The 12,335-nt window shown below is 45.4% G+C and overlaps 2 protein-coding genes across 9 annotated transcripts in view; one reads left to right on the top strand and one right to left on the bottom strand.

Annotated features, from left to right (window-relative positions):
- PIR (pirin) overlaps positions 1-11,166 on the bottom strand; it is a 40,215-nt gene extending 29,049 nt beyond the window's left edge. Inside the window, exons 1-3 of one of the 3 annotated variants that reach the window (XM_077343183.1) lie at positions 10,940-11,166; positions 10,594-10,694; positions 5,881-5,973 (exon numbers count right to left, since the gene is read on the bottom strand). In XM_077343183.1, coding sequence (XP_077199298.1) covers positions 5,881-5,973; positions 10,594-10,694; positions 10,940-11,015 — 270 coding nt within the window. In that variant the 5' untranslated portion in view covers positions 11,016-11,166. Of the gene's footprint in view, positions 1-5,880; positions 5,974-10,593; positions 10,752-10,939 lie in introns of all 3 variants that reach the window. The other 2 variants (XM_077343185.1, XM_077343184.1) reach the window with 2 other exon arrangements.
- Positions 3,627-12,335, top strand: part of BMX (BMX non-receptor tyrosine kinase) — a 33,651-nt gene continuing 24,942 nt past the window's right edge. For 2 of the 6 annotated variants that reach the window (XM_077343181.1, XM_077343175.1), the window contains exon 1: positions 11,293-11,661. In XM_077343181.1, the coding sequence (XP_077199296.1) occupies positions 11,596-11,661 (66 nt within the window). In that variant the 5' untranslated portion in view covers positions 11,293-11,595. The other 4 variants (XM_077343180.1, XM_077343178.1, XM_077343176.1 and 1 more) reach the window with 4 other exon arrangements.

Here is a 12,335-nt window from a genome sequence, read left to right as displayed (position 1 = left end):
CACTGCTTACTCTTAGGCATGTGTGCACATATACTTGTGGTTTGCTATCATGGAAGGGGAGAAGCCTTACCCCTCTGCCTCTGTATCAACCCTCTTCTGCAGGGCAGCAGGTACTAAGGGAGCAAAGCCTGGGGGTCTGCAGCTATGCCTGCCAGCCTGTGCAAGCAAAATCCTTACTCTCACTTAGTAGGCACAGCCCCAGAACACGGACTAGCTCACAAAAACAAGAACCATATTTATATGGAAAACAAAAGCCAATGAGCTGGTACAATGTTTGGCAGAACTTGGAAACACTGTGCACCAAAATGCCAACCTGGAATGAGGCAGTTTGGCAGATGACAGGCTAATTGTTCTGGTGAAATCACTTCTATCATCCTCATACCTGCACTCTGCTCACTGCCTCTCCCACTTCCCAGAAAACTGAAGTCAGACTGTGAGTCGCCGGAATAGCTGTCAGATTAGAATGCATCCCACTACCCCGGAATGTTGGAGATCATTCCACTGGGATCTGGAACACATTTATACAAGGCTCTCGAGTTTTCTGCTGAACATCCTGAAGAGCAAGGATGGTTAACCTCCAGATTAACCTCCAGATTAGTCTTCTGTAACTTGCTTTACATGGGCCTACCCTGGTCCTTGACCCAGAAATTGCAGCTGGTCCAGAATGCTTGAGCTTTAGAAATCTTATGAGATCAAGCAAGTCTGGGCTAGGTGGATCAGATTTAAGTCAAGGCACAAAAAACAGTACCTATGTATATGCTGGAGTGAGGCAATCCCTGTGGCTCTCACTAGACAGCATCCTCGCACTTAGCAGTAAGGTAAAGTATCATGTCTGACCTTTGGGGTGACGCCCTCTAGTGTTTTCTTGGCAGACTCAATGCAGGGTGGTTTGCTAATGCCTTCCCCAGTCATTACTGTTTACCCCCCAGCAAGCTGGGTACTCATTTTACCGACCTCGGAAGGATGGAAGGCTGAGTCTACCTTGAGCCGGCTGCTGGGTTCGAACTCTCAGCCTCATGGTCAGAGCTTCAGACAGCATGTCGGCTGCATTACCACCCTGCACCACAAGAGGCTCTTTGCCACAGAGCAGCATGCACCACAGTGGCAAGTCCTTTCCTCATTAGGTTCCTTGGCAACCACCCCCACCTGTTTATGCAGCAGAAGCCCAGCATACAGCAGCACACCAGGACACAAAGCTGCTCTTTTAGGGGGACTACAGTCCCATCCAGAAGCCTCAAATCTCAGATCAGTCTTTCCAGTTACCAGGATCACCTCTGTCTTCTTGCAATTAAGATTCTGTTTATTGAAATAGGTTATTTGTTTAGAAAATGGATATGCCTCCTATGCACACTTGTTGGGCATTTATTTATTATTGAATATTTACTTCTTCAGAGGGGCTTGAATATATTACTGCAATCTGAACTGCTGCACTGGAAAAGTGTTATGGATCACTACTGCTTCACTCCCTCACCTGCTCAAGAGTTTTCCCCCCCTAATAAGTTGTTTTGCTGTCAGTCAATAACAAAGTTTGAGTCCAGTCACATCTTTAAGACCAACGAAATTTAATTCTGGGTATAATCACACAAAAGCTGTTATTCAGAAATGAACTTTGTTTGTCTTAGAAATGCCACTGGATTCAAACTTTGTCCTATTGTTTCTGACCAACAGGGCTATCCATTTGAATCTTCTATCCGCTAGGTCAAGCCAGACTTCTCCCAGTTGCTGCTGAACAGTGCCATCTGCTGATTAGTGTAGGAAGCACTCCAACATTTGTTGATCCTTGATACAACCTTGGTGAACCAGCCAAAAAGCTCTTCCAATGGCACCCCATTCTCCCCTTAAGACTGACTGTTGCATCAACCCCGCTAAGCACATTCCTGAATTTATACTAGTGCTTCAAACAGTTTCTTAAGTTCTAACTAAAGGCAAAGCCCGTTGCACCAAGGGAAACAATGGGATACACACCTGCACGGTGGCCTTCCTGAGGGCTGGCAACTTGGCAAAAGCGTAAATTATTGGAGGGAGGGAGGGAAGGCAGGCAGAACAAACTAATGGAGAGGCCAAGCTGGATGGGGCTGGCGGGCAGTCTTTACTTCTCCTGTCCCCCTCCCAGACTCTTGAGGCCCCACCTCCAAACCTCAGGAATATTCCTAACCCTGGGGTCAACAACCTCAAGGTTGGGCCTGGAAATCTCCTGGAATTTGGAGATCATCTGCAGACTACAGAGATCAGCTCCCAAGGGGAAAATTGCTTTTATGGAGGGGGGACTCTGCAATGACAATTCATCTCCAGGCTCCTGGAGATGAAAGGGATGCTTGGGAGAAGGGAACTCTGTGGCCTTGTGCCTCTTAGAGGTTGTGGGATGCCAATCTCCAGTTGGGACCTGGAGATGTGCTGGAATTGCTGGTCATTTCCAGGCTCCAGATATCAGTCCCCCTGAAGAAAAGGGCTACTTGGGATGGGGGACTCTCTGGCTTTGGATCCCATGGAGGTGCAGGGATGCGGGAAACAAAGAGAAATGAGGCCAGTCACAGTCCTGTTAGAAGCTGTTCTTACAGAGCAGTTTCTCTTAGAGCTCTCTCAGCCTCACCTAACACAGGGAAATTGCTACTAGAAAACAGTGCCTCTCCCCTCCACATGTCCCCAAGGCTTCACAGTGCTTCTGTGTCCCATCTACAGTTTCCCTATCTTCCATGCCATTGATCTCAAATTTGTTTCATTGTGATGGTCTTAGAAAGACTGCAGCAAGACCAAGGTGGCATGCATATGAAAAGGGAAAGTCTACATCTTCCCAGTCCCACCCACAGCAGCATTAATTTCCCTGCTGTAATTGCCTGTGATGGCTACCCCCAAAACATCCCTCCCTTCTCAGATTGCAAATTGCAACTGACACATGACTTACTCATAAGTAAACATTACCAGGCCAGACCGCTAGAGGTCCATCAGGGAGCCATTTCTGGGCCACCTCCAGGAGATGTGCAGAGGCTGCCCCAGGAGGAAGTGACTCCTTCCCCACAGAGTTGAAGAGGCCAGGAAGCCAGGGCAACGTACTGGCAGTGGTGCATGCTTTGAGGCTGGCTTCTCTTCTACCCAGTAAACTTCTGAAACTGGTAGGAAATTGGAGGTGGTGAGCTGATCCCTTATTAAGCCCTTCCTGGCTAATGGCTGCCTCCTGATACGACTAAACCACTAGGGTGGGCCATTCCCAGCTGAGGGCCAATTAGGCAGTAGGTGTCACTTTGAACATTATTAAGATTTATTAGTGATTGTGAAGTCTGTCAGTTTTCAGATAATTTAAGGAACTGTGAAATGGTAAAACAGATCCTTAAGCTAAAAAGGGCCCCAGGCTTGCAGAAAAATGTGAAATCTTAAAAACGTTGGGGTTTTTAAAGGCAGGATAAAAGGAATGCCCGTATCTTTAACAAAGAGATTCCCTTAGTGGCTGCTGCTAGGCAACCACAGTATTCCAGTCTGGGTTTATGTATAGAACAAGGGGGGGGGGGGGGAATCAGGGCCTTTTCCAGGCCTATTTTGGCTTTTGAGGGAAGACTCATTGGAGTCAGGCCTCAATAGGGATGTGAGCTCCAGGCTAAGAAATTTCTGGAGATTTTGTGAAGTCTGAGGAGGGCAGGGTTTGGGGAAGGGAGTGGCTTCTCTCAGGTATTATCCAAAGCAGTCATTTTCTCCAGGACAGACTTCTCTTTCTAGAGTTCAGATGTAATTCTGAGAGATTTCCAGGTTCTACCTGAAGGTTGGAAACCTCAGCCTGGAAGCATTGCTCAGCTATTCTGGCGACTTGCTACTGTTCAACAGCAGCCACCCGATGAAAGCCAGTGTAGAGTAATAGCGTTTCAGAAAAGAGTCTAGGAGATCCAGGTTCAAATTCCCATATTGTTTTGGAAGCTCAGTGGGTGACTTTGGACGAGTCACATACTTTCAGCCTAACATATGGTTGTTTTGCAGGCAAAAATGGAACAGAGAAGCATAATGCAAACTGATTTGATCCTGGCCGTGGAGAAAGGTGAGATATAAATGAATTAAATAAATAATACACATGAAGATGAGATAAAAGGTAGTTTGCTGAATGGCTGAGGAGATAATAGGGCAGGAACAGGAGAGAAGGCATGGGGGTTGTGTGGAGAAGGAGACATGTGGGAAAGTGAGTTGCCACCCCATGAGTCCTTGAGGGTTTCTGCCATGCAAGTGGGCCTGGCACAGTGGCTAGCACCACACAACTGGACAACATTTTTCCTAGACAGAGGCCGTTGGGGTGAGCAGTTTAAGAAAGGGCACATAAAGGTAGGGTGGGAAGGAACTAGGGATGCTAACTTCAGTTTAGGAAATTTCTAGAGAGTTGGTAGATGGAGACTGGGGAGGGTGGGGTTGGAGGAAGGGAAGGACCTCAGAAGAGTGTAATGCCACAGACTCCACCCTTCAAAGCAGCCATTTCCTCCAGGGGAATTAGGGGGCTTGAGATCACCCAGAATTACAACTGTCTCCAGATGACAAATCAGTTTCTATGAAATTTCCTCTAGGTTTTCAACCAGGGTTGGGTTTTCTTTTCTTTTTTTTTCTTCTTCTTCTTTTTTTATATGCCTGACATGTAGTAGAAATCAGTACTAGTCCAGCCACAGATTTACACATTTATGTGAGAACTAGGTCAGTAGTGACAAAGACATCAGGTAAACAGAAGTACATAAGTATGATTGAAGCCACATTGTATGATTCAAAGCCCAGAATTACCACATAGGGGCAACTAAAATATACAAAAAAATACCTTAGGTAATATGGAAAACAAAAATAAGAAATTAATGCAAGGGCAGCCAAGCACAGATTTGCATTTAGAATCAGAATTGGAAGGGATCTCCTGGGTCATCTAGTCCAACCTCTGCACTATGCAGGACACTCACATTCCTATCGCTCGTCCAATGTAACCGGCCACCCCCTTAAGCCTTCACAGAATCAGCCTCTCCGTCAGATGGCTATCCAGCCGCTGTTTTAAAATTTCCAAAGATGGAGAACTCACCACCTCTCGAGGAAGCCTGTTCCACTGAGAAACCGCTCTAAGTGTTAGTAACTTCTTCCGGATGTTGGAATTTTTTTTGCATTAATTTCATCCCATTGGTTCTGGTCTGTCCCTCTGGGGCAAGAGAGAACAACTCTGCTCCATCCTCTACATGGCAGCCTTTTGAATACTTGAAGATGATTATCAGATCTCCTCTCAGTCATCTCCTCTCCAGGTTAAACAGACCAGGCTCCACCAACCTTTCCTCGTACGTCTTTGTCTCTAAACCCCTCACCATCTTTGTTGCCCTCCTCTGGACACGCTCCAGTTTATCTACATCCCTCTTCAACTGTGGTGCCCAAAACTGAATATAGTGAGGCCGCACCACCACAGAGTGAAATTTATTTATATCCCACTCTTCTTCACCACTGGGGTCAATCAATTTTTATACGGTCTTCTCCCCTCCTCCATTTTCTCACAACAGCCCTGTTGGTAGGTCAGGCTAAGAGTCTGTGACAATCCCTATGCCACCCAAGAAGCTTCCATGATAGAAACAGGGACTTGCACTTGGGTCATCCAGTCCTAGATTTCTTCAGAGATCTGCTGCTATTTATGAAACCAGTGATGTATTCAAGAAACTTAACAGGCATATGTTTACTGATTTGAAATGGTTCACAGACCAAAAGCAACTTAGTTATCCATAGTTAAAAACCTATTTAAAGAAAACACATAGATACACACCACACTTCATCCAGAGCTGGGAAATGAAAGAGAAGACTTCATCAAGAACTATTTTTCAACCCGTCTCAGACATGGACGGTTGTATACAAGTGACTAGAATTGTCGTATATCTACCATAAACATGGATTACTTACAGTTTCAAAACCTCTGTGAGGATGATCAGGAAAACCAGCTGGCTTGCCTCCTTTGAACTCATCAAGCAACAGAAATGGGTCCAGATTTTTTAACTGGAAATTAAAGGTAAGAACAGAACATGGTAATTTTTTCCAGAATACTGGTGCAAGGAGGCAAGAAACAAATGTGAACAATGAACTGAACTCAGTATTGTCGTTCTGTCATAGAATCATAGAGTTGGAAGGTCCTCCAGGGTCATCTAGTCCAACCCCTTGCACAATGCAGGAACTCAACACTACCTGCCCGCCAATGGTGATCTGAATTTCATGCCCAAGTGATCCCACCACCAAAAGACTCCAGAATCCCACATGGCCTGGAGGAAATTCACCTACCATCCTACAGCGACAATTCCCAATTTCCTGGGCATGCAAGGAAGGGCCACAAGAGACAAACACTGGCACACACTCACAATCTGCCTAAGTTCATGAAATCAGCATTTCTGTCAGATGACTATCTAGCCTCTGCTTAAAAACTTCCAAAGGAGGAGAACTCACCACTTCCGAAGGAAGCCTGTTCCACCGAGGAACCACTCTAACTGTCAGGAACTACTTCTGGATGTTTAGCCAAAAATTCTTTTCAATTAATTTCAACCCATTGGTTCTGGTCTGACCCACTGAGGCAACTCTTGTATGACAGCCCTTCAAGCATTTTAAGACGGTTATCATATCACCTCTTACTCACTTTCTTTCCAGACTAAACAGACCAAGCTCCCTCAACCTTTCCTCATATGACTTGATCTCCAAACCCCTCACCATCTTTGTAGCCCTACTCTGGACACGCTCCAGTTTCTCTACATTTTTCTTCAGTTGTGTTGCCCAAAACTGAATGCAGTACCCCAAGTGAGGTCTAACCAGAGCAACGTGGTAACATGACCTTGCATGATCTGGACACTATACTTCTTTTAAAACAGGCCAAAATCTCATTTGCCTTTTTAGCTGTCTTTGGGTTAGGCCTATTCAGTGACAAGAAGATCAATGCTAAATGCCTGCTGGAACACAAAGATGCACTGGGAAAGAAGACCCATGCCACCTGAGGAATATTACTATACCACCATGAAGGGCAAAAATGAGCAGAAAGTGACAGGCGAAGAACTGATCCAAGCTGGAATGTTAGGTCTGCAAAACACTCCCACTGAAGTGAAGGGAGCCTTGCTAGACAACAGTCCCTCTCTCACCTCTACAGCCACAGTGGAGGCAAGTCCAACTGCAACCAACCGTAACATTGCTCCCGTCACGTGTCATTCATTATATGAAGTGCACCAGGGAACACACTTCACCCCTCAAGACACATTACATAGGAAGGAAGTACTTTGAGTGGCCAAGGATAAAAACAAATACAGGAAAGGGCAGATCATGACAACTTTTCTTATAAAAAGCCTTAAGAGTTTCCCTGTCATTAGGAAACTCAACTTGACTCCCAGTATTGGGCTTGCAAGAATAAACTCTAGGCTCAAAAGAAGCGTGTGTGTGCTTACAACTTAAAAACAGGCCCACTGCATATATCATCTCCCTTAGCCCCCTCCACTCCCAGATACAGAGATGAGCATGCAGAACATCCAAACACCCATGGTTACAGAGTGGCTTTCCCCCTGCAGCTGGGAAAAATAGTGTTATCACTTAATTCATCCCTTTACTCAACAGAGAGTGATACTGCATACACAAACAATATGGGTCACTCTGCCATAAGGGCACTAGTAGAATACCACTCCCTTCTCATACTAATGCAAGTAATACAGGGCAGTGAAGAAGCAGCTTGGTTAGGGAATACCAGGCCTTGCAATCCAGCTACTCATGATTTATTCTTCCTTGAAGGACTGGAGTCAAACAGTGTGTGTGTGTGTGGGGGGGGGGGCCTGCAGAGCTCCACTGTAGCACCCTACATTGGCTGGGTAAGTTTACCTGATTAATTATTTCCCCAAAACTGAAGGAGGGGAGTGAAGGAGATCATGTTGCTAGCAACCTAGTAGCAGTGGAGTTACACCTGGGCTAAGTTTGTCTTCTTCTCCTTACAGGTACTTTTATTTCATCTGTTAATTTGCCTGTCAAGCTGACTGTGAGCCATTTAGGATGCCTTTAGGACGAAAAGCCATACAAGGGGCATAAAAAAAGTGAAAATGCCATTTGAATGCCATGAATAAAGTGAATCTCAGATGTAGATCCCTGGGGAGTTGTCCACTGGAGAGTGTGAATTCAGGCCAGTACTTATAAAACGGACACAGATGGTTGAACTCCCTCTCAAAGTCTTGCATGCAAACTATAAAGCATGGAAGGAACAGTTTATAGCTGCTTTCCAAAACTCATTTATCCTGATCTCCCATGCTGCCACAAAACATCAAGAAACAAGGATGTTCCCCAGCTTTCATGCTTTGCAGATCACAAGGGACTGTGACAGCAGAAGCAGTTAGCAAAGCTAGCTATCTCTACTGGCATTTTAGCCTGCATAACTGCCTTTGCCTTTCCAATGTGCACAGAAGACGTGCAGACTACAGAGGGACCAATCTACCATGAAAGACTCCAATCTCTTATGAACTCAGCCAACCACCACAGCCACCTCTAGAGGGCCTACTTCTGAGATTAGACAGGTAGCAACCCAGGAGAAGGCCTTCTCTGCAGTGGGGCCAGAACACTGGAACTCTTTCCCAAGGCAGAGTCATCTGTCCACTTCTGCTGCCATCTTCTGCCAGCGGGTGAAAACTTTGTTTCGCTTGGAATTCCTCCTTTCTACAAAACATTTTAACTATGCTTTTTATTTGTTGTACTTATTCAAATTCTGGTTTTAGCTTGTTTTAATAATGGGTTTTGGTCTTAATGGCTTTTAAGGTGATATTTTAGCTTGTATGTTTTAATTCATTTGCCACCTCGGTGGTTCTACAGGGCCAAAAACGTAGGATAAAAATGTTGTTAACAATAACCAGTAATATGCTGATATGTGTATTTAGTGCTGTGAATTATGTTGGTTCTATTCTGGCACTCCCCTTTTAAATATGAAGTCACAGTTACCAAAGAATTAAAAATTGGATATGCCAGGTGGAAGATCCCTTTCCAGTTCCCTGAACAGGCCATTTTGAAAATACCATGTCCATTTCCAATGAGCTGCTCATTGCCTATTAAGACCCTTCTGTGGCTTCCATTCTCCCTGTTCCAAATTCCTTCCTTCCCTGGCCATTTCTTTAGGCCGGCAAAATCCTGCTGTTTACAGTGTTATCAAAGTTACGTGTGAATCACTTAGCTTGTATGTCAACCCTTTTCTTGAGCAATTCATTATATATAGCAGACTTTTTCAACCAGGGTTTTTTTGATTGCCCTGGAAGGGTTTCCCAAATGGGTAGCAAACACAACTGAAAACAGCAACAGAATACAGGATGATCTTGAAAGGCTCGAGAAGTGGGCTAAATTGAATAAAATGAAGTTCAATAGGGACAAATGAAGTTCTGCATTTAGGTAGGAAAAACCAAATACACCAATATAAGATGTGGGAGACTTGTCTTGGCGGTAGCATGTGCGAAAAGGATCTAGGACATTGAACATGAGTCAGCAGTGTGACTCAGTGGCTAAAATGGCAAATGGGATTTTGGGCTATATCAAACGGAGTATCGTGTCCAGATCATGGGAGGTGACGGTAGCACTTTCCTCTGCTCTGGTTCGTCCTCACTTGGAGTACTGTGTTCAGTTTTGGGCACCCCAGTTGAAGAGGGATGTTGACAAACTGGAACATGTCCAGAGGAGGGCAACAAAGATGGTGAGGGGTTTGGAGACCAAGACATTTGAAGAAAGGTTGTGGGAGCTTGGTTTGTTTAGCCAAGAGAGGAGATGACTGAGAGGGGATCTGATAACCATCTTCAAGTATTTAAAAGGGTGCCATATAGAGGATGGAGCAGAATTGTTCTCTCTTGCCCAAGAGGGACAGACCAGAACGAATGGGATGAAATTAATTCAAAATAAATTCCATCTAAACATCGGGAAGAAGTTCCTGACAGTTAGAACGGTTTTTAAATTTTTAAACAGAGGCTAGATAGCCATCTGAGGGAGAGGCTGATTCTGTGAAGGCAAAGGGGTGGCAGGTTACAATGAGCGATTGGGATGTGAGTGTCCTGCATAGTGCAGGGGTTGGACTAGATGACCCATAAGGTCCCTTCTAACTATTATTTTATTCTTCTATTCTATGGGTGGGAATTAATGTTTTTAATTTGTTAAATATTTGTTGGTGATAGGCCACATATGGTCATTTCAGTTCACCCTGCATCCCAAAATGGCCAATGATGGGCCTGGAGGGGGTGGGAAGGAGAGGGGTCCTGGGTGGGCATGTACACAGCAATGCTTCCCAACCATATTCTGCACCATCACACCAGTTCTGGGGTTTCTCAAAGCCTGAACAATGTTTCAGGGGTTTCTCAATGGTAAAAAGATTGAGTTGGCAAACCCCACTGCAGGAGAGCTTGAAACCTATGACTGCTAGCATAGGTTGCTTTGTTATTTATTTTATTGTTATTCTATGGGGCTCTGGCATCAGTTGTGCTGTAGGAGATGGTCTGCATGTGGAAGTTTTCCTTACAGCTGCCAGTAGGCATAAGACTACCGGGAACAGGATTAACTTCAAAACCACCACTAAGCATTCCAGGCGGAAGAGATGCACCAAGCCAAGTACAATCGGCTCTGCCAGCAGCAGCAACTTACCTCAGGCCTCCCAATGCTTCTGCGCACCCGAGCCCCGACCCCTTCGGACTGTTCTTTGCTGAGCACGGTTTTAACTACTCTCCTCATCACAGTCATTCTTCCTGAGTTAAAGAGAAGTAAAGCCAGGAGCCTTCAATAATTGCGTGAACTGCAACAGCCTGAAAGAAACCAGCCTTTAATAAGCAAAGCCACCAAGGGAATGGGAAAGGGGGGGGGGGGGACCAGCTAGCTCCTTTATGACGCTTCTGTTTGTAAACATGTCAAAGAGAACCCCACCCTCGGTGCTTCCCTCTGAAACATGCACGATCACCCGAGGACTCCCCTCCACTTCCCACCCCCACGAGACCTTCTGATGCAGAACGTGGAAGGGTGCTGCTGGCGGGTGCCCTGAGGAAAGAGACAAACTCAGCATGACTCAGCATCAAAGACTTGCCCCGGGTTTTATGACGTGTCAAGAATCGAGGGTGGGGGGGGGACTTCGGAAGCAATGCACTTGGGATGAGGCAGGGCACGCATGCAAAAAAACAAAAACATTAAAACTCTCCAACCCTCTCCCCCCCACCCCCCCCCATGGGCGGGACCAACAGAAAGCAAAGTAAACATAACAAGGGAAAGCACGAGAATGAGCATTTCGGGTTCTCCGATTCACTTCGCCGGTGTATGAGCAGCTCCCGCATTGGTGGTGGTTGTGCTCGGGGGGGGGGGGGAGCCTTGTAGGCTATGAGGGGGCAGGAGCTCTCCCGGTCCGCTTATGTAAAGGCCGGCTGTTTTGCTGGAGCGCCGCCTTGGTCGCCTACGGCAGCTGTTCGTTTGCTTAGTGCCGAAAAGCACGCCTCTCCAGTCTCGCTCTGCCGGAATCGTTGCAAAACAAGATGCATAAAAGGGAAAGAAAAAAAAAGCTGTGCCTTCTTTACATAACGCTCCTAAGGTTGCAGGACTGGGGGGGGGGGAGGAGTATGAAGTAACAGGCGCAACCTGAAATCTGCTACAGGTAACTCGGAAATGGGAAGGCATTCACAAGAATGCCTCACCTCCCCTCCCCCCCAAGCAGGTGGGATTTTTAGCTTGGTGAGCATTGGTATTTAAAGTATTTTAATAAAGTTATAATATATAACATTCATTGCATAATTGGTGTTAAAGGTGCTATTGGACTCTGATTTTATCTTGCTACTTCAGACCAACACGGCTACCCCTTTGAAAATATTAGCTAGCTTTGGACATGAGAGTGCAATGCTATAAAAACAAAAATAATGTTTATACGTTGAGGTGGTTCCATAAAACATTGTTGGTTGGGGCCCAGAAAGAACATCAAGAAGGTGCTGGGCACCCTGCCTTGACAATCCCACCGCTAACCAATCCCTCCAAGCACTGACTAGCCCTCCTCAGTAAGATTTTAAACTATAAGGACAGCTTTTAAAATTTTAACTTGGAATTTAATGTTTTAACATATTTGTAATTGTTTTACTTTATTTGTTTGTTTGTTTGTTTAGCACTCCCAGACCAACTAGCCCATGGCAGCTTACATCAATTTGTTCACAAAACAGGGGGGAACGGGGGGGGGGGCGGCGGAGAAATATGGCTTCTTGTCCACCACTAAAAGGCAGCAGGAGATTTTTTTTAAGTGAGTGTCATATAGATTTATTTATTTATTATATTTATATACCACCCTTCTTTTCAGCTTAGGGTGGTTTACATTGTAACTCTCATAAAATGATACAGTACAATAAACATCTTGAATCAAA

This window comes from Paroedura picta, chromosome 6 (genome assembly GCF_049243985.1).
Source record: "Paroedura picta isolate Pp20150507F chromosome 6, Ppicta_v3.0, whole genome shotgun sequence".
Taxonomy (NCBI): domain Eukaryota; kingdom Metazoa; phylum Chordata; class Lepidosauria; order Squamata; family Gekkonidae; genus Paroedura; species Paroedura picta.
Note: the sequence above shows the minus strand (reverse complement) of the source record. Positions and strands in the feature narration are given on the sequence as shown.